Source organism: Daphnia pulex, chromosome 1 (genome assembly GCF_021134715.1).
Source record: "Daphnia pulex isolate KAP4 chromosome 1, ASM2113471v1".
Taxonomy (NCBI): Eukaryota; Metazoa; Arthropoda; class Branchiopoda; order Diplostraca; family Daphniidae; genus Daphnia; species Daphnia pulex.
Window position 1 is genome coordinate 3,174,333 of NC_060017.1, and position 15,144 is coordinate 3,189,476.

The 15,144-nt window shown below is 37.3% G+C and overlaps 5 protein-coding genes and 1 long non-coding RNA gene across 15 annotated transcripts; 4 read left to right on the forward strand and 2 right to left on the reverse strand.

Annotated features, from left to right (window-relative positions):
- The first annotated feature begins 19 nt into the window (after positions 1–19).
- LOC124207561 lies at positions 20–3,247 on the forward strand. Of its 2 annotated transcripts, none has more exons than XM_046605122.1 (11): positions 20–372; positions 862–1,083; positions 1,191–1,320; positions 1,390–1,508; positions 1,583–1,714; positions 1,811–2,023; positions 2,096–2,325; positions 2,393–2,462; positions 2,596–2,668; positions 2,736–2,922; positions 2,986–3,247. In XM_046605122.1, exons 1-11 carry the CDS (start codon positions 315–317, stop codon positions 3,136–3,138), a joined length of 1,587 nt encoding a protein of 528 aa, XP_046461078.1. In that variant the 5' UTR covers positions 20–314; the 3' UTR covers positions 3,139–3,247. The 2 variants fall into 2 exon arrangements, with proteins under 2 accessions (XP_046461078.1, XP_046461157.1); XM_046605201.1 differs by having other exon boundaries at positions 300–372; positions 871–1,083.
- Positions 3,248–3,832: 585 nt separating this feature from the next.
- LOC124189698 (alpha-tocopherol transfer protein-like) lies at positions 3,833–7,470 on the forward strand. Of its 6 annotated transcripts, none has more exons than XM_046582389.1 (8): positions 5,513–5,722; positions 5,795–5,879; positions 6,048–6,186; positions 6,262–6,350; positions 6,416–6,566; positions 6,624–6,817; positions 7,016–7,126; positions 7,195–7,470. In XM_046582389.1, the coding sequence occupies exons 3-8, from the start codon at positions 6,138–6,140 to the stop codon at positions 7,354–7,356; spliced, it is 756 nt and encodes a 251-aa protein (XP_046438345.1). In that variant the 5' UTR covers positions 5,513–5,722; positions 5,795–5,879; positions 6,048–6,137; the 3' UTR covers positions 7,357–7,470. The 6 variants fall into 6 exon arrangements, with proteins under 6 accessions (XP_046438472.1, XP_046438130.1, XP_046438345.1 ...); XM_046582317.1 differs by lacking the exon at positions 5,795–5,879 and adding an exon at positions 5,724–5,760 and having other exon boundaries at positions 5,523–5,632; XM_046582516.1 differs by lacking the exons at positions 5,513–5,722; positions 5,795–5,879 and adding an exon at positions 3,833–3,993.
- A 288-nt stretch (positions 7,471–7,758) lies between these two features.
- LOC124190123 (alpha-tocopherol transfer protein-like) lies at positions 7,759–9,255 on the forward strand. The gene is made up of 8 exons (XM_046582720.1): positions 7,759–7,806; positions 7,956–7,980; positions 8,037–8,136; positions 8,195–8,283; positions 8,353–8,503; positions 8,569–8,762; positions 8,820–8,930; positions 9,020–9,255. The coding sequence occupies exons 3-8, from the start codon at positions 8,064–8,066 to the stop codon at positions 9,182–9,184; spliced, it is 783 nt and encodes a 260-aa protein (XP_046438676.1). The 5' UTR covers positions 7,759–7,806; positions 7,956–7,980; positions 8,037–8,063; the 3' UTR covers positions 9,185–9,255.
- Positions 9,256–9,877: 622 nt separating this feature from the next.
- LOC124190056 (cdc42 homolog) lies at positions 9,878–11,569 on the reverse strand. The gene is made up of 6 exons (XM_046582623.1): positions 11,415–11,569; positions 11,087–11,210; positions 10,952–11,024; positions 10,761–10,870; positions 10,504–10,701; positions 9,878–10,431 (listed from the first exon to the last, which is right to left on the reverse strand). The coding sequence occupies exons 2-6, from the start codon at positions 11,189–11,191 to the stop codon at positions 10,342–10,344; spliced, it is 576 nt and encodes a 191-aa protein (XP_046438579.1). The 5' UTR covers positions 11,192–11,210; positions 11,415–11,569; the 3' UTR covers positions 9,878–10,341.
- Positions 11,570–11,757: 188 nt separating this feature from the next.
- LOC124200363 (nucleolar pre-ribosomal-associated protein 1-like) lies at positions 11,758–13,449 on the forward strand. 3 transcript variants are annotated; one of them, XM_046596592.1, is made up of 4 exons: positions 11,758–11,883; positions 12,008–12,207; positions 12,281–12,502; positions 12,572–13,449. In XM_046596592.1, the coding sequence occupies exons 2-4, from the start codon at positions 12,178–12,180 to the stop codon at positions 13,097–13,099; spliced, it is 780 nt and encodes a 259-aa protein (XP_046452548.1). In that variant the 5' UTR covers positions 11,758–11,883; positions 12,008–12,177; the 3' UTR covers positions 13,100–13,449. The 3 variants fall into 3 exon arrangements, with proteins under 3 accessions (XP_046452548.1, XP_046452531.1, XP_046452540.1); XM_046596584.1 differs by having other exon boundaries at positions 11,774–11,931; XM_046596575.1 differs by having other exon boundaries at positions 11,758–12,207.
- Positions 13,450–13,808: 359 nt separating this feature from the next.
- LOC124200380 lies at positions 13,809–14,503 on the reverse strand. Of its 2 annotated transcripts, XR_006877294.1 has the most exons (4): positions 14,489–14,503; positions 14,289–14,333; positions 13,989–14,232; positions 13,809–13,922 (listed from the first exon to the last, which is right to left on the reverse strand). It is a non-coding gene; the product is annotated as an uncharacterized LOC124200380 (long non-coding RNA). The 2 variants fall into 2 exon arrangements; XR_006877293.1 differs by lacking the exon at positions 14,489–14,503 and having other exon boundaries at positions 14,289–14,481.
- Between the last annotated feature and the right edge of the window lie 641 nt (positions 14,504–15,144).

Consider the following 15,144-nt stretch of genomic DNA (forward strand, 5'->3'; position numbering starts at 1 on the left):
AAATGCGTCGGGGTACAGAGAAAAATATTCACCAGTCACTACTCTAGGCGCATTGTTTTTAAACGTCTTGAATAAGCGCGCATCTCCTAGTTTTAATTAAAATATTTCCAATTAATTTTTCCATCAAATTTTGATTCACTTTCCCCTTTTAGACTTTAGACAATTGAATTCAGCTGCCGCAATCGCTAGCTGTGTTTTTAAAATAATAGGCATCGTTCATTTTACGTTTTTATTCATTTTAACCTTATTAGTTACTACCCCATAAAAATTTAAAAATTCGATAGACACTCAAAGTAAAGTGTGACGATTGTAAAATGTTTGACAAAATTATTTTCTTGCTTTTTGTTGCGTCCGTCGTTATCTCCAACCCGAGTAAGTTCAAACCTTCTTCAAGTTCAGCAATTTCATCGTTTTTTTTCTTTTTCTAGGCTAATTTAATTTCAATATCTTCAAATTTTTGTGTTGTCTGTATCTTCTTTTCCTATTTGATCAAGTTCTTGAACAAAATATTATTCTTGGTAATCCTACTATTCGGCGATGACATGCCTAACCGGAAACTATCCATCGATCCATACAACGGAGCGATGAAATTTTTATCGTTAGAGTTTATCGCTTAAACCCTAAAGTATGTTGGGGGGAGGGGGTACTGGGGACGGTTTCCTTTGACGGAAACTGATAAAAGCTAAAAAAAAAATGTGTTTTTTTAAAGAAGAATTTAAACGATGGACCATGTTCAAGTCGCAACTAATACCGACAAGCGTCGGATATTTTTGTTATTAAATAAAGGCTCCTATTGAATAAAAGCTATAACCGTCGTGATCTCTAACACTCATGCGATATGTAATTTTATATTCCTATTAGTGAACGAAGCCGAAAAGATTGACGAACTGAAGAAGCTGGAGAGATGCAGCTTGCCACCCGTTAAACCAAACTCGTTCATTTGTTCTCTTACTACCACCCCTTCTTGGACTTATGACGCCAAAGCCGGAGAGTGTCTGAGCTACCAGTACGGAGGTTGCGGGAAAACATCGAATCTTTTTGGATCCCATGATGAGTGCAAAGCTGCTTGTAGTCGTGGACCGGGTAAGATAACATCTTGACACAACGGTTATCTCTTAGAATTAATTTTTTTTAAAATTTGTGCCAGTAGTTAATTCTCAAAAATTTTTATTGAATCACGAATGAAACAGCTAAGGAAAAATCGCTTCAAAATCTATGTTGGTATCGCAACGTTTCCTACTACGCCGGCCAAGAGATTGCCCAGGTCAACAAGGACGATGCGTGCAAAACAGATTGTTTTTGCGAGAAGAGTGACAACCAGTAATAAGAACCGTTATTCTCGACTTGATTGCGCCACTGATTAAACTTGAATGAACAAATATCTTGAAGTCGAGGTGGGGCCACCATCAAATGTAACCAGATCGTCTGCGACGAACTCATCCCGCCGCAAGAGGAAGGCTGCGTTCTAGTCACGTTACCCGGCGCCTGTTGCCCGTCTTATAAATGCCGTAACAAGAGACGAACATAACGGTAGATCGATTGATGTACTAATACTAGTTTTGAATCAATTTTTCATTTACAGCGGAGAGAAGTCTAGATCAGGAAGGTACCCCAGATGACATTTGTGTTTTTAACGGTAAAGGGTATCTTAAGGGACAGGCGATTCCTTCCGGCGATCCGTGTAAGCGATGCGTCTGTGTGGACGGATTCAGCGGTAAGATTCATTCATAAAACATGAGATATTCAACACAAACGCATTGTGACTTTTTGAAAAAAAACAAACAAAAAAAAACAAAACAACAACAAACAGGTTTGAATAGTCCGGGCTGCCACGAAGTTCACTGTATCTTAGATAATCGCATTGGATGTAACCCCGTTTACACGCCAGGAGTCTGTTGCCCAACTAGTTACAGGTGTAATTCGCCGATGGCAAAATTTTTCCCGCAAATCGATTCAGATCTTTCGCGCATCAAGTGGGGACATGGAATCAACAGCAAGGTGCAGCTTAACACGTCCCTTTACGGTTAGCCTTTTTTCGCTTTCGTTAATATGTCCCGTGTTATTTCCATTAAAATTATTCGACATAATTTTAAAGGGAAAGACATGATGATTGAAGCTGACGTTTCTATGGGTACCATTGTTGGTGGAGATGGCACTATTTTACCAATCATGGCGCATCCACCGTTGGTCTCTTCTGACCTAAGCCTAGAAGAATTTATGGATACTATTCTAAACAGCGGTACATTTAAAGGAATTAAGCTTGACTTCAAAGACATAGAAGCACTTGAACCGTCTTTAATGGCAATTAAATCTCGTGCTAGTAAGGTATATAACAGGGATGGACTTTATAGTTAATGCATCGTATGAAATGTCCGTATTTTATTTCTTGAAGATAACCGCTCCTCTTTGGTTGAACGCGGACATTCTCGCAGGACCGGTGAATGCCACTACGAAGCCAGTTGGTAAGACGAAGTTTTTTAATATTTATTTACGGTTAATTACAACCACTCATCATTTGTATTTAACCTTTATGTCTATGTCTGCTTTATTGGATGCTATAGTTTTTTATTATTCATTCATCTGTTCCTTTGACAGATATTGGACGATTCCTGGATTTGACAAAAAGTTACTTCCCAGATTCCGTTCTCTCCGTCGGGTGGACTACTAGGTTCCGTTAGCGTTAATTTGCGAATATTTCATTTTTGTGGTATAACACGGACAACTATAATTAACAGGTTTGGCCCACAAATGACTTGGCCTTTGCAGATTATCAACGAAGGATCTTACACCATGGACCATATGATTCAAATGCGAGATGCTCTTCACGCAGCTCAGATTCGACAGCCGGTTACATTCCCAATCCGGGCAGGATTATCAACCTCGCCAGAGTCGCAAAGAAACATCCTCTGGTTACTCGAACAAGTATGTATTATTCTTCAATTTTAATTTGTTCATACAGTAAGTAATGAAAATAATTTCATATAGATTGAAAACAGTTCGTTGACTGTCTGGAGTTCCCAATACGACATTGTAGATGTTCCTGCATTAATGAAGCTCGTCAATCATATTGGGAAAGAAAATATTTTCGTCGATGTGCCCAGTGGTCTGAGTTGCGAGATCCAACATTTTGAGGAATAGAGCCATCAGCCATCCTATTATCAATTTATCAGCTATAAACTGTGACTCGAATGCGAATCACTATATATATTTTAGATCTGAAATAAACGGTTATTAAATTACTTTAAAATAGGCCTACTAAGCGGAAATAGGATTAACAAAACACAGTGTCAATCAGTTATCATTTCTTTGAATTATTGGAACTAATTTGTAAGTTATTATTTTTGTTCTTAAACTATAAAAATTATGTCTTGAGTTTCCCACAGTAGAACTCTAAAGACATAAGATCCTTTTTTTAAAAAATATTATTTAAAATACCCGACAATAGAACTCCAGTGCCCGACAATAGAACTCCACTCGATTTTTAAAACCAACGCGCAATCGAAGCGTACCGAAAAACCGTCAAAAATCAACCATTTTGTCACTTTATCAGTTGACGGTTGGTCTAGATTTAATTTTTTTTTATAAAAAAAAATATGGACGTTATTCAACCTATAAGTAAACCGAAATAGATTCGATCCAAAAATCACAATACGAAAATAAAAAAAAGTGCGGTTCTTAAATCGATGAAAAGATGCATATATTATTAGTTAGTTTTTATAGTTTAGACTGGATGGGTATATACTCATTCCGGCGGTAACTCATTCCTTATCGTTGATAACAGGTGGCTAAATTCTCTAGAATTCATTGGGGGTAAGGAAATTCACTTTGTCATTGTCTCCTCTCTTGTTTAGCCGCTGAAGAATTTAAAGTAGAAATCAATTGAAGAAATTGTGTACACAGACCTTTTCAAGAATGTCTTCATTTTTTCTCGATTTTTGAGCACTTATTGATTTTTTTAGCCCAACAGTGTCGAAATTTGGAACATTACGAACAGTAAGCATTTTTCTAATCCATATATGTTGTTGCCACCTTTTGATGCCATTGTAAGTTTCTGACAGCAGCCTGTCAGAGCGTTTTTATGTAATAGCCTTTGTATGAATCCTAAAAACTAGTGATAACTCATAACTGAAACAAACTGAAGCGAGAAAGAGTTTCGTAATCCCTAATTTAATACCCCCATATTATTCTTAAAATGACTTTTCCTGGTTTAAGAAAAAAACTAAAGTATTTTTTTATATTTTTTTATTATTATTATTTAATCCAGTTAGCGTTTTTGTCACTAGAGGACATTATTCATTAACGTGGTGTAATTTTTTTATCAACTTTAAATCTCTTCTTTATTAGGATATCATGACGGAAAGAGTGTGCTATAGTGGCCTTCTATCCCGAGTTGATAAGGTGAAACTAAGCTCTAACCACTGACATAAGACTCTCCTGTTAACTTGGCAAGCGATTGGTACACGCATTTATACAAAAGCGGTACTTTTTTCAAGTGCCAAAAGCCGCTATTTTTCCAAGCAACATTAGATTAAATTTGTTCCTTATTTTCCATAGAAGTTTTGGTATTTCGTATTTTTTTATTTATAGCTTTAATACCGCAACGGTTATACTAAATGTCTAAATCATTCTTTCTTAATTCTTAGTAAGTAATGCATTGATCATCGGCAACCAATTTCAGTCAAAAGCGTTTTGATCAAACACATTTCAATGTGCTTTTTTCCTTTTAAATAACGTTCAAGTTTCTTTTTCCTTGTGCGCGTCAACAAGATTTGGCTAGAAGAACGTAAACTTCTAGACTATTGGTTATACTGCTGTCATATTGATACTGTAATTGACCATGCGATATACGCTGACTCTCTTATTCTGATATTTGGACGAGAACGGCGATATTTTCCCAGCGTCTGTCTGCCCGAACAAAATACGTTTAAATTTTTGTGTTAAAGAGTGACGGCCACAGTCTAGAAGTAACACTAAACCTCTTGAAAAGATTCGCCAAATGCGGAACAGGAATCGTTTAAGGACATGCGATTCATTTGTGAATGAAAAAAACATATTAGTAAATAAATGAATGAATCACAGTAGCATAATAATATTAAGCTAATCCTACATTAATTTTGACAAACCGATCCGAGGAGAGAATATCCTTTATTTTCTGTATTTCTTGTTGTCCAAGTCGAAATTGGAAAACATGTTATTATGTAGTGTTACATTACATAAAAATATTGCGTATTTAGAAACGAATTTCGAATTTTCAAGAAAATGTATCAATTCCCTGCCGTGTTGGAGCCCGAAGCGAACAAATTCAAGGCCACTGAACAGAGCTAGGCGCCGTGATACGAGTCGTGGCTCTGAGCAGATTAGCAGAGAGGAGTTTATTATGATGGCGACGAAACGAGAAGCGTCAAAGAGGCGGTTCTTCTTCCGTGTGTCCAGGCGACCAAGGAGGACTCCTCAGTCCTCAAGGCTATAAAATGAAGCATTTAAAAAAAGCCTTTCAAGGGCGTAAATACTGGGGGGAAGAAAGAGCTATATATTAGGTTCGCAGTTCTTGCGTTGTAATAGTCAGTTGAAAATTAAAATCCGAGGGATAGAGAACACGAAGCGTACAGCGATTCACTGGAAATACTTAAAAGTAAGAGTGGTTTACATGTCCAATTGCGGATGCCCCATTTGAACGATCGGTGCAAGTTCACTAACCTTCACGTTTTGTTCACGTGTTACAGTACGTACTGAACTTTGAGAGCATCTATCTTCTTGCTGGTTTGTTTTTGTTCCTAATAAAATTATTTTCTAGCGTTGAAACTTGAAACACAATCCAGTGCGTGTTCGCTGTCTAGCCTATTATTGAAGACATTTTAAAAATAAACTTTTAACTCTGGGTACGATGCTGAGTTTGTGTTAAAAGATATGGCGAACAGTGAATGTTTTCTAACAAATCATGTTTGTTTTACATGTTTGGTTTGCCAATAGGGAATTACTGCCCTTTTTTCACTACACCAAACTGTTGGAATACTAATGTATTTTCTTTTTTATTGCAATTTTATTAGGTTTCAAAGGATTTCATCAAGTTAATTTTTGTCCTCGGTTGTTTGACACAACTCTGTTGCTTTCGCCGAGGCATTTGGAAATTTTAAATCATGTTTGACGAAGTAAATGGACTGATGCGCCTCCGCGCTCTCGTTGACGGTACCAAATGTTTATCAGTTAGTTCATGAACTCTTCGTGTCCCCGACTAAACCAGGATGTTATTATACGTTACAGAATCGACTTTGGAACACCCGATAAAGGAGGAGCTCCTTCTCTGCTTCCTTCGCGCGCGAAAATACAACGTAGATCGAGCCTTCAAATCTGTTAGAATTTGACTTTCTTTACAGACTGAATTCATTTTTAACTAATATTCCTTCTTGATTGACAGCTCAAGAATTATCTCAAAATGGTGAAGAACTATCCTGAACTTTTCACCAATTTGTCCGCATTCAAATTGCGTTTTCAGCTGAAGGAACAATTGCAACTCGTTTATAAATCCAGGGATAAGCAAGGCCGTCGTATCTTTATTTTCCGAGCAGGTATAACAAATCTTGACGTTTTCAATCACAAGTGTTACAAAATCTTGACTAACGTAGGGCGATGGAATCCGAAGGAATGCTCCCTAGATGACATATTCCGCTGTAACTTATTTTGCCTCCAACAGCTCGCTTCAAATCTTGACTCTCAGATAAACGGGATTGTGGCCATTGTTGATCTCGAAAACCTCGGTCTGCACCAAGCAAGGCACTTTACGCCGAGCTATGCCAAGAAAATTGCTGATTTATTAATAGTACGAATTTTCTTGACTATTTGAGAAATTTGCAAATCAAGTGAGGAATCGCTGAATTCCAATTCGTGCAGAACTACATGCTATGTAAAATTTGTCGTTTCTGAAGTCGAATTCTTGATGAGAAACGTACGAACTTGAAAAGCAGATTTGCAAATCTTTAATTATTCATTTTTGTTTTTATAATTTTTTTTATTACAGGAAACATTTCCCATAAGCTTTCAAATTATCCATATTGTTAATCAAAATTGGATTGTTCACACCCTTATGTCCATTATTTGGCCTTTCCTGTCAGCTAAAATCCAAAAACGGGTAATATCGGTTTTATTGCGGTCTAAATCTTTTATTTACATTTTTTTTTACATTTTCTTTAAATAAAGATGCTATATCACGGATCTTGCTGGGCTTCCTTGCACGAATACGTAGACGTTGCGGATTTGCCAGAAGATTACGGCGGTTTTCGAGAGCGGCTGGATTGCTCAAAACTGCCTGACACAAAAGTCTCCATTGAAGAAACTTGCAATTTATTCAACTTGAACTAACACTGTGATTTAAATCTTCCATAAAAGTCAAATATCCCCCCCCCCCCTCCTTTTTTTATTGAAAATGTAAACTGAATTGATGTAAGCAAATAAACGAATGGGTCTTGAAACTTATTAAAATAAGGCAGCGTAAGCAACTTTTGAAGACCGCATATTATATTTTAAAAAGGCACGAGTTTTGACATTTCCTTCATTTAACAGCAGCATGTATAAAGGTCAAACGAAAGAGCATACACGCGCTGCATGTGTACTCTATGTAGATCAACCCTCTCCAGAGATAGACAGCCGGTTGCTCGAAATTATTTGGGTCAGTTATTGCCAAAGACCCGGATCAGTTTTTTTTTCCACAATACATTAACTGAAGATATCACTCGTAGTTCATTAGTCAATCGACAGCAGTCCTTATACTCCGACCTGCTACTGTCCGACAGTCAAACAGTTCAGAAAATCGTAAGTGAGAAAATATTGATGCTTTTTTATTTTGAAATAAGCGCGCTAAGTTAAAAAGTTAATTTTGAAATTTAATTTAGTAGTAAACTCTTTTTCATTTAATTAACTGCCAAAATTGTGTGACTTTATTACTCAATATCTTCCGCCTGCAGTAAATCCCACCCGCAAACACCGGTAGTCTGACTATATTCGTGCGTGCCTGCATTAAAACAACAATTTCCGTGTGATAGGTGATCGATCTGCAACTAATAACAAAAATGAGCAACATAAATGAAAATAAAATGGAAAACAACAATGAGCTCTTACTCAAATTCGGCTCACTCATCAAGGGTAAATTCGTTTGTAATAAGTTGCTTCGTTTTCTTCACTAATTCTCTGCTTTCCACAGAATCCGACATTAATTTCCAGATACCTGATGAACTGATGCTGTGTTTTATTTATGCGCGCAAACGCGACGTGCAACGCGCCATGAAGTTGGTAAAAAATTCTAAATGATGACACTATCCTCCAATGAATTTAAAATTAACTATTTCATTTGCTAAAAAGTTAAAGAATTATTTGAGAGTGATGAAAAACTATCCGGAGCTTTTTACTGATTTGCGGAGTGAACGCGTGAAACACGTTTTAGATTTAGGCCATCTTCTAGCGTCTCCCATTCGCGATCAAAACGGATCCCGTGTCTTCATAATAAATGCCCGTAAATTCCACCAAGAATGTCTTCGTTTTAACTATGAAAGTTAAGAGAGTAACTTTACTTTGTAGGTAATTGGGATGTTCGTCGTTGCAGTTTAGAGGACGTCTACAGTGCTGTTGTGTTCTGTTTTCAAATGATGGTGTCTGAAATTGAAACTCAGTCAAAAGGAGTAGTGGGCATCATGGATTTCCAAGATTTCGCACTTCACCAGATAAGACACTTCACGCCATCTTTCCTTAAGAAAGTGGCCGATCTCATACAGGTAGATCCCCAGCCCTATATATAATATTCAAAATAATGTCTGTCAATAATATTGTAGGACGTGTTTCCCATTCGTTTGAAAGGAATTCATATCGTTAATGAACCTCGGATCATGAAGATTCTTGTGGCTATGATATGGCCTTTCTTATCAAACAAAATTCGTAATCGGGTTAGTTGTTTTTGTATGCACTTGTAGTTATCACCTTTCACTGTTGTAGACTATGCATCTAATGTCAGTTATTTGATTTTATCCCGAAGCTGTTTTTCCATGGTTCGTGCTTCAAAACATTGCATCACCACGTTGATCCCTCTTGTCTACCAAGCAATTACGATGGTTGTTTGGGGCCGATGAGTTCTATGCATTTCTCCAGCGTATTCTTTGAAGAGGATTACTACTCCAACATATTCGAATGTTTAAATTAAAAATAAGCTTGCTGCTTAATACGTATCAAATTCTATGAAAAAAGTAAAATTAATATATTTGGTTAAAATCACGGATTTATAATCTAAATTTTTATGCTTGCCTTGATTGATGATGATCATATCTTTTGTTGCTAAAAATTGTTGCTAAATAAATATAAATCACAATTATTTTCAACGGATTTTCCGATGTCTTTATAAATTCCGAGAAGAATTTGCATAAAAATTCAGCCGGTTATTGAAAAAAATTTACTTAAGTTGTAATATACAGTAAAAATAAAAACCTTTGGGGAGAGTAGTTAAAAAAAAATTCATTTCGCTGTCGCTGAACGACAGCTTATCAAAAACATGTGATAAAGTTCTATATTAGTTCATACCAACCAGGACTTTTAAAATTGAACTCGTTTTTCGTTTGTAGTAGATTAAAAACTGCTGATACACAAATAAATGACGTCAATGAGCAAATGAGTTGCTAACCAACCGGCAAAACTATTTATCAATGTATGATATGCGCAAGTGCCATACGCAATCTTACTTTCACATCTGTTCCAGCGATCCTAAGCGTCAAAAGTCAAATTCAATCAAATGTTTTACTTATATTAATAAAAATAGTAGCAGATTAGCCATAACATTGCGACGACGCAATCGTCCAATGTAGCGACAATTCTGAACTGACCAGCATTAATAACTGCAAGGTATAAGAGAAAATTTTATTGTATATTCTCTCCTATGCCATACAGACAAGTTTTGCGATGAGGATTACAATGATGAGGCCAAAGTTCTTTTGTTATGCTTACTTCTTTTTTTATGAACAAAGAAAGAGAGGAGAAAGGAAGGAGAGCAACAGAACAGGTATGTGTTATTTCCTAGATCGAGAAGGTAGAGGATGAATGAAAAGAAGATTGGAAGAGCGCGGCAAATGGCCTGCGAAACACGCGCACGCACACACAAAATAATCGAAACGATAATGACACGTTGAAACTGGTTAATGCAAGAACTGGCAAAAAGAACGTATCATCAGTATTTTGCTTTTCCATCTTCTCGTTGAATAATTCCATTGGTTAGTAGCAAGGTGTCATTTAAGAGTGTTTTTTTTTAGCTCTCCTTATTTTATATAAAGGAAATTTTATTTTGCCTGTTTTGCTGTCAATTTGTCTTGCTCACAGAATATTACACCTCCTCTTTTTGATAGGCTCAGGAGGTTCCAGTGCTGCCAAAATGGCTTCGTCAAAGACGTTCTTCAACCCTTTCTGCGAGAGACATAATCCAACAACCATGTTACCTATTTGCGACTATGGAGAAACAGAATTTGCTCGACTTACCTGAGTGAGGGCAGAGCACTCCACGTATTTCACTGCTTTCAGTTCGCGAGCTAGCTTCTCTCCCTGGTCGATAGTGATCACTCTTTGCTTATTTTTTGCCAACTTCTCTACAGTTGCCGCGTCGTCTCGCAGATCGATCTGCGTTCCAACTAACAAGAAAGGTGTCTTCTGACAGTGGTGTGTAATTTCAGGAACCCACTACAAAACAGGAGTGCATTAGTTTGCAGTTTTTTAATGATTGAGCTACTAATATTAACCTTTTCTTTGACATTTTCAAATGACGACGGTGAGACAACAGAAAAACACACCAAGAACACATCAGTCTGTGGATAACTAAGTGGTCTTAATCTGTCATAATCTTCTTGACCTGTTGTCATAAAATTAAGGAAATATTGTTAAGTAACAATGAAAAAAAATATATATAAATGAAGTAGAAAGGAATTCACACCTGCTGTATCAAACAACCCAAGAGTGTAAGGTTCACCTCCAATCATAACAGTGACAGCATAATTGTCAAATACCTAAAAAATGTCAAATAGCTGTTAGAAATAACATCTTGAGAGAGTATCACATGATAGCTTACTGTTGGAACATATTCTGACGGGAACTTGTTGGTGGTGTAAGAAATCAGAAGACAAGTTTTACCCACTGCACCATCCCCCACAACAACACACTTGATGGTCTGCATTGCTCCTTCCTGTCAGACTCTAAAATGAAAGGGAATAGATAACATTAATGAAATGGCTTACACAAAATTAGCAGATCACAACGAGATAAGCGGGCGAAACGAAACTATTCGACAGCCATTTTGATAGATAGGACGCTGGGCGAAAACACACACATAAAAGTGGAGTAAGACTTTGGTTTAAACCGGTCAATGAATAGAACCTCAAATCACTTTATTCACTTACGATCAATATCTTGAAATGTAGTATCAGCACAATTTGCTGAAAAATATTTAATATCCAAAAAAAAGCGGTTGTGGAAGTGACACTTGGAGAATATCAAGGCGTGAACGTCCCTGGTGCAACGTTGCCACTTGTCAGAAAATATTTCAGGACGCCACCGCTTCAACCGCAAGCAGAGCTATAGATACCTGGTCAGTTCATGGCTGTGTTGGCTTCCCTATCCCGGTTTCAGGGTAAACGTAAGCCGATTTTCAGGGGGTTTTAGGGCGGAGCCTGTCAGAAGTTGTGAAGTGGAAACTTTAAAAAGAGCCATCTAGTGATAAGACGTTGAGTTTCAAATAATACTTTCGGCGGCCATTTTTGTGTATTACGTGAAAGAAGCCTAACCATAATTTATGTAAAAATGGTTGGCAGGTGTGCTGTTCCTGGTTGTAAATCAACATATTACAAAGGAAATCAAAAAGAAAATGAGGTTACCCTGTTTGCAATTCCTAAAACTTCATTATCAAAATGGCAAGAAGTAATTCCATGTAGTAATTTGACGAGCACCTCACATATTTGCTCCCGTCATTTTAACGAAAGTGACTTTCAAACAGGGATTGAAATTTTGAACGTGTTCCATCCTTACAAACGGTGGACTCTTAATGCTGGAGCAATGCCCTGGAAACCAAAATTTTCTGTTAAATGTTAAAACCACCAAAGCTGTCCAATCATTGCATTATTTCTTGCCAAAGCTGCAGCCATCGTTCAAGATCCTTCTCACCCAATGTACCGTGCAATCAATAACTTTCTACTGGTATGTTCCTGTTAATTGATTGCAATTTCCTTCTCGTTTAAAACTTAAACGCCATTCCTTTCATTGTTTCTAGGTAAAATCGGCTATGGATGTTACCCAAGTTCCAGAATTTTTCGTCATGCTTCATAACACTGAACTACCTGAACAGAGGTCGCTTCAAAGGAGTTTTTTACTCAGCCTTCTTCAAGATGGCATCAAAAGTCGTCAGGACTATTTAGTGTGTGCTCGAAGAAGAGTCTTTCCAATCCTTCTCTCCTTGCAGCCATCCAATCTATTGTCCGACAAAACTGATAAGGTTATTTTTTTAGTAATTGAATTTTAGTTTGAGATTTCATCGAGACATTTTTCTTTGTTTGATTTACAGCGGCTCATACTTGAAGTCGTACAATCTTCACTTCAGAATTCAATCATTACCTATGACTTGATTCAACATCGTGGCCTTATCATGTGGCTTGACAGCCTCTTGCTGACCGACACCGTTGCAGATGAAGCTAGTCAGATGGTGTCGGTGGTGACGACAATGTGGGACACGCTCTACACTCACATGCTGAAGAAGGGAGAGTCGAAAGAAAAGGACGACGAAGAAGCTATTGCAAAACTTGAACAGGAGGTCGAAATGATGGAAGCCGAAGACGAAGATACCGCCGACAAAACCACTAACAAACCCAAGATGCAGAATGCTAAAATCAGTAGCAGAAAACCTATTTGGAATTTACTTCCTATGCAGCAACAAGTTATTGCTCCCTGGATCATGTGTGAGCTAATGCAGTTGATGGTCAATTTGTGGCATGTACTCTATGAAGCTGAGCCAAACTATGCTACGTTTAACAAATACGCCCGAGTATTATGCTCCGTCGCTTCACACATTCACGAATCCAAAAGCATCATTTAAGCAGCTCAGGAGAAGGATTTGAAGACCGTCCGGTTTGTTACCCCTCCCTGCATGCTGAATGTTAAATTGATGCGACAGCTCGTTGAAGTCTCATCCCGCTTTGTGAGTAATCTTCCCAATCTAAAGGATCATTTGGCAGTAGTTGAAAGTTCCAAAAAGAAATCCTCGGCTTGCCCAACAGAACTTAGTCGAAACTGGGAACGAAGACACAGGTATATGCGAGAACTTATGGACCAAGAAGAGACGAATGTTTCAACCAGATATAATGTGCACAAATTATTGTCTTTAGCTGAATGTGGTGTTTGAAATAACAATGACAATTTTGTTTGCATACAAGGAGAACCTCGTGATACGATTTCTTTTATTTTTCATATCCACTACAGCATATCTTTGCCATTTGATGTACATATTTCTTTCCCACTATAACGCAGCCAACTTAAAATTTCTAGACGGGTTGTTTAAGGAGAGTGGTGTAACGTTCAATCTTTGATGCCAAACTCATGTCGATGTAGCGATCTCCAAGGACAACTACAAGTCCTCAACAATGGAGGGATCCACCTTGGTTGAAATCTTGAGAGACTGTCCTTTCTGCAAGAATCCAGAAAGAGCGGCAGTAACCTCTTTCAATGTAGCAGCATCCAAGGCCTTGATATAAGAATAGATTTTTTTAAACATTTAATTGTTTAATGTTTTTTAGATTTATATTTTACCTCGGCTGAGGTGGCCTCACATACAACTTCACCTCTGAATGCAGCTATCATGTTAAAGAAATGGCCAGTGACAACATCCAATTTGTTAAGTCTTCCATTCTCAGCAAGGAGTTCTGTAATCATAAACATATGAATAACAATTAGAATAAAGTGAAAACCAATAGAAAAGAAAAACTTACCAAGGAAGTTGCCTGTAACAGCACTCATTTTCAATTTCTTGGCAACTGAAATAAGAGCATCTTTCTTAAGTGATCTCTTCAAAGTGGGGTTGGCAATGAATTCTGCCAAACGAGAATCTTTGGCGATAGTTGCATGAAAGTCCTTCAACTCGCTCTCAACTTTGTCCAAAGATTTCTGTTTGGAAGCAGCAGAGTAGAGTGCTGAGGCATAGCGACCTTACAACCCAAAAACTTGGACTGGAGCCTATAACAATTACACAATTAGGTTAAATGTACCTGTACCACACTCACATGATTTACCTTCACCAACTGCTGGGATGATGAACTGGTGCTGAAGTTACGAGCCTAATAGTTGGAAAGTAAAAACATTCATTGAAAATAGTACAACATTTTATAAATTACGGCAAATTAATTTAGGATTGTGCGAAAACAACCGGCTATTCAAAATCGAATATAAATTCGGCTTGAAACTTAGAGGTTTGACAGTTGGATATTTCTACCTTTTTATTATTGTTCACTTCTTGTAGAAAAGTAAGCTGTGATTGGCCAATGAGTTTTTCATAGACCCTTCCTGATTGGCTGGCTTCACGTAGTAGCTGACACACTCACTAGAGGCGCTTTTTAAAGTTTCCAAATCGGCTTACGTTTACCCTGAAACCGGGATAGGGAAGCCAACACAGCCATGAACTGACCAGGTGTCTATAGCTCTGACCGCAAGCGACAAGCCACAAAAAAAAAACATGGGAAAAATGCGACTATGCGAGCGTGTGTGACCATCTGAGACCACCAATTTCATTAAATTGAATCGTTTATCGCCGTTTTCTTTTTTCCCTTACAACTTTTTGATCAAATATCAATTGTCTCGAATTTGTGGCTTCAAGCATTTTTAAATCGTATTCGAAAGAGCAGGTATATTTGTTTTCGCTTTTTATTGTTTGTAAAATTTTCTTTTTTTAAATCATTTTTTATTCCGAATTTATGGGAAGAACGTACTAAGATGGTGTCCGGGTGTTGTTGCAATTATGAGTCATCTTAAGGTTACGGTTCAGTTTGCGAAACTTTGATGAAATAGAAATACCGGAGACATTTTGTTTTATTTATTTTTTTGTATTCTAATTTCAGGAATCCTGTTTTATTTTAAAGAAAAAAAATAATG

Excerpts from the sequence above, each read along its gene's own strand:
- LOC124207561 (XM_046605122.1), top strand. The coding sequence starts at position 315 with ATGTTTGACAAAATTATTTTCTTGCTTTTTGTTGCGTCCGTCGTTATC. Across the intron at positions 1,084-1,190 it reads TGCTTGTAGTCGTGGACCGG|CTAAGGAAAAATCGCTTCAA; the intron begins GTAAGATAACAT and ends CGAATGAAACAG. Across the intron at positions 1,321-1,389 it reads TGCGAGAAGAGTGACAACCA|TCGAGGTGGGGCCACCATCA; the intron begins GTAATAAGAACC and ends AATATCTTGAAG.
- LOC124189698 (XM_046582516.1), top strand. The coding sequence starts at position 6,138 with ATGTTTGACGAAGTAAATGGACTGATGCGCCTCCGCGCTCTCGTTGAC. Across the intron at positions 6,187-6,261 it reads CCTCCGCGCTCTCGTTGACG|AATCGACTTTGGAACACCCG; the intron begins GTACCAAATGTT and ends TATACGTTACAG. Across the intron at positions 6,351-6,415 it reads TAGATCGAGCCTTCAAATCT|CTCAAGAATTATCTCAAAAT; the intron begins GTTAGAATTTGA and ends CTTGATTGACAG.
- LOC124190123 (XM_046582720.1), top strand. The coding sequence starts at position 8,064 with ATGAGCAACATAAATGAAAATAAAATGGAAAACAACAATGAGCTCTTA. Across the intron at positions 8,504-8,568 it reads TGTCTTCATAATAAATGCCC|GTAATTGGGATGTTCGTCGT; the intron begins GTAAATTCCACC and ends TTTACTTTGTAG. Across the intron at positions 8,931-9,019 it reads CAAACAAAATTCGTAATCGG|CTGTTTTTCCATGGTTCGTG; the intron begins GTTAGTTGTTTT and ends TTTATCCCGAAG.
- LOC124190056 (XM_046582623.1), bottom strand. The coding sequence starts at position 11,191 with ATGCAGACCATCAAGTGTGTTGTTGTGGGGGATGGTGCAGTGGGTAAA. Across the intron at positions 10,871-10,951 it reads TGGGTTGTTTGATACAGCAG|GTCAAGAAGATTATGACAGA; the intron begins GTGTGAATTCCT and ends TTATGACAACAG. Across the intron at positions 10,432-10,503 it reads AGTGCTCTGCCCTCACTCAG|AAAGGGTTGAAGAACGTCTT; the intron begins GTAAGTCGAGCA and ends TGTCTCTCGCAG.
- LOC124200363 (XM_046596575.1), top strand. The coding sequence starts at position 12,178 with ATGTACCGTGCAATCAATAACTTTCTACTG. Across the intron at positions 12,208-12,280 it reads CAATCAATAACTTTCTACTG|GTAAAATCGGCTATGGATGT; the intron begins GTATGTTCCTGT and ends CATTGTTTCTAG. Across the intron at positions 12,503-12,571 it reads TGTCCGACAAAACTGATAAG|CGGCTCATACTTGAAGTCGT; the intron begins GTTATTTTTTTA and ends TTTGATTTACAG.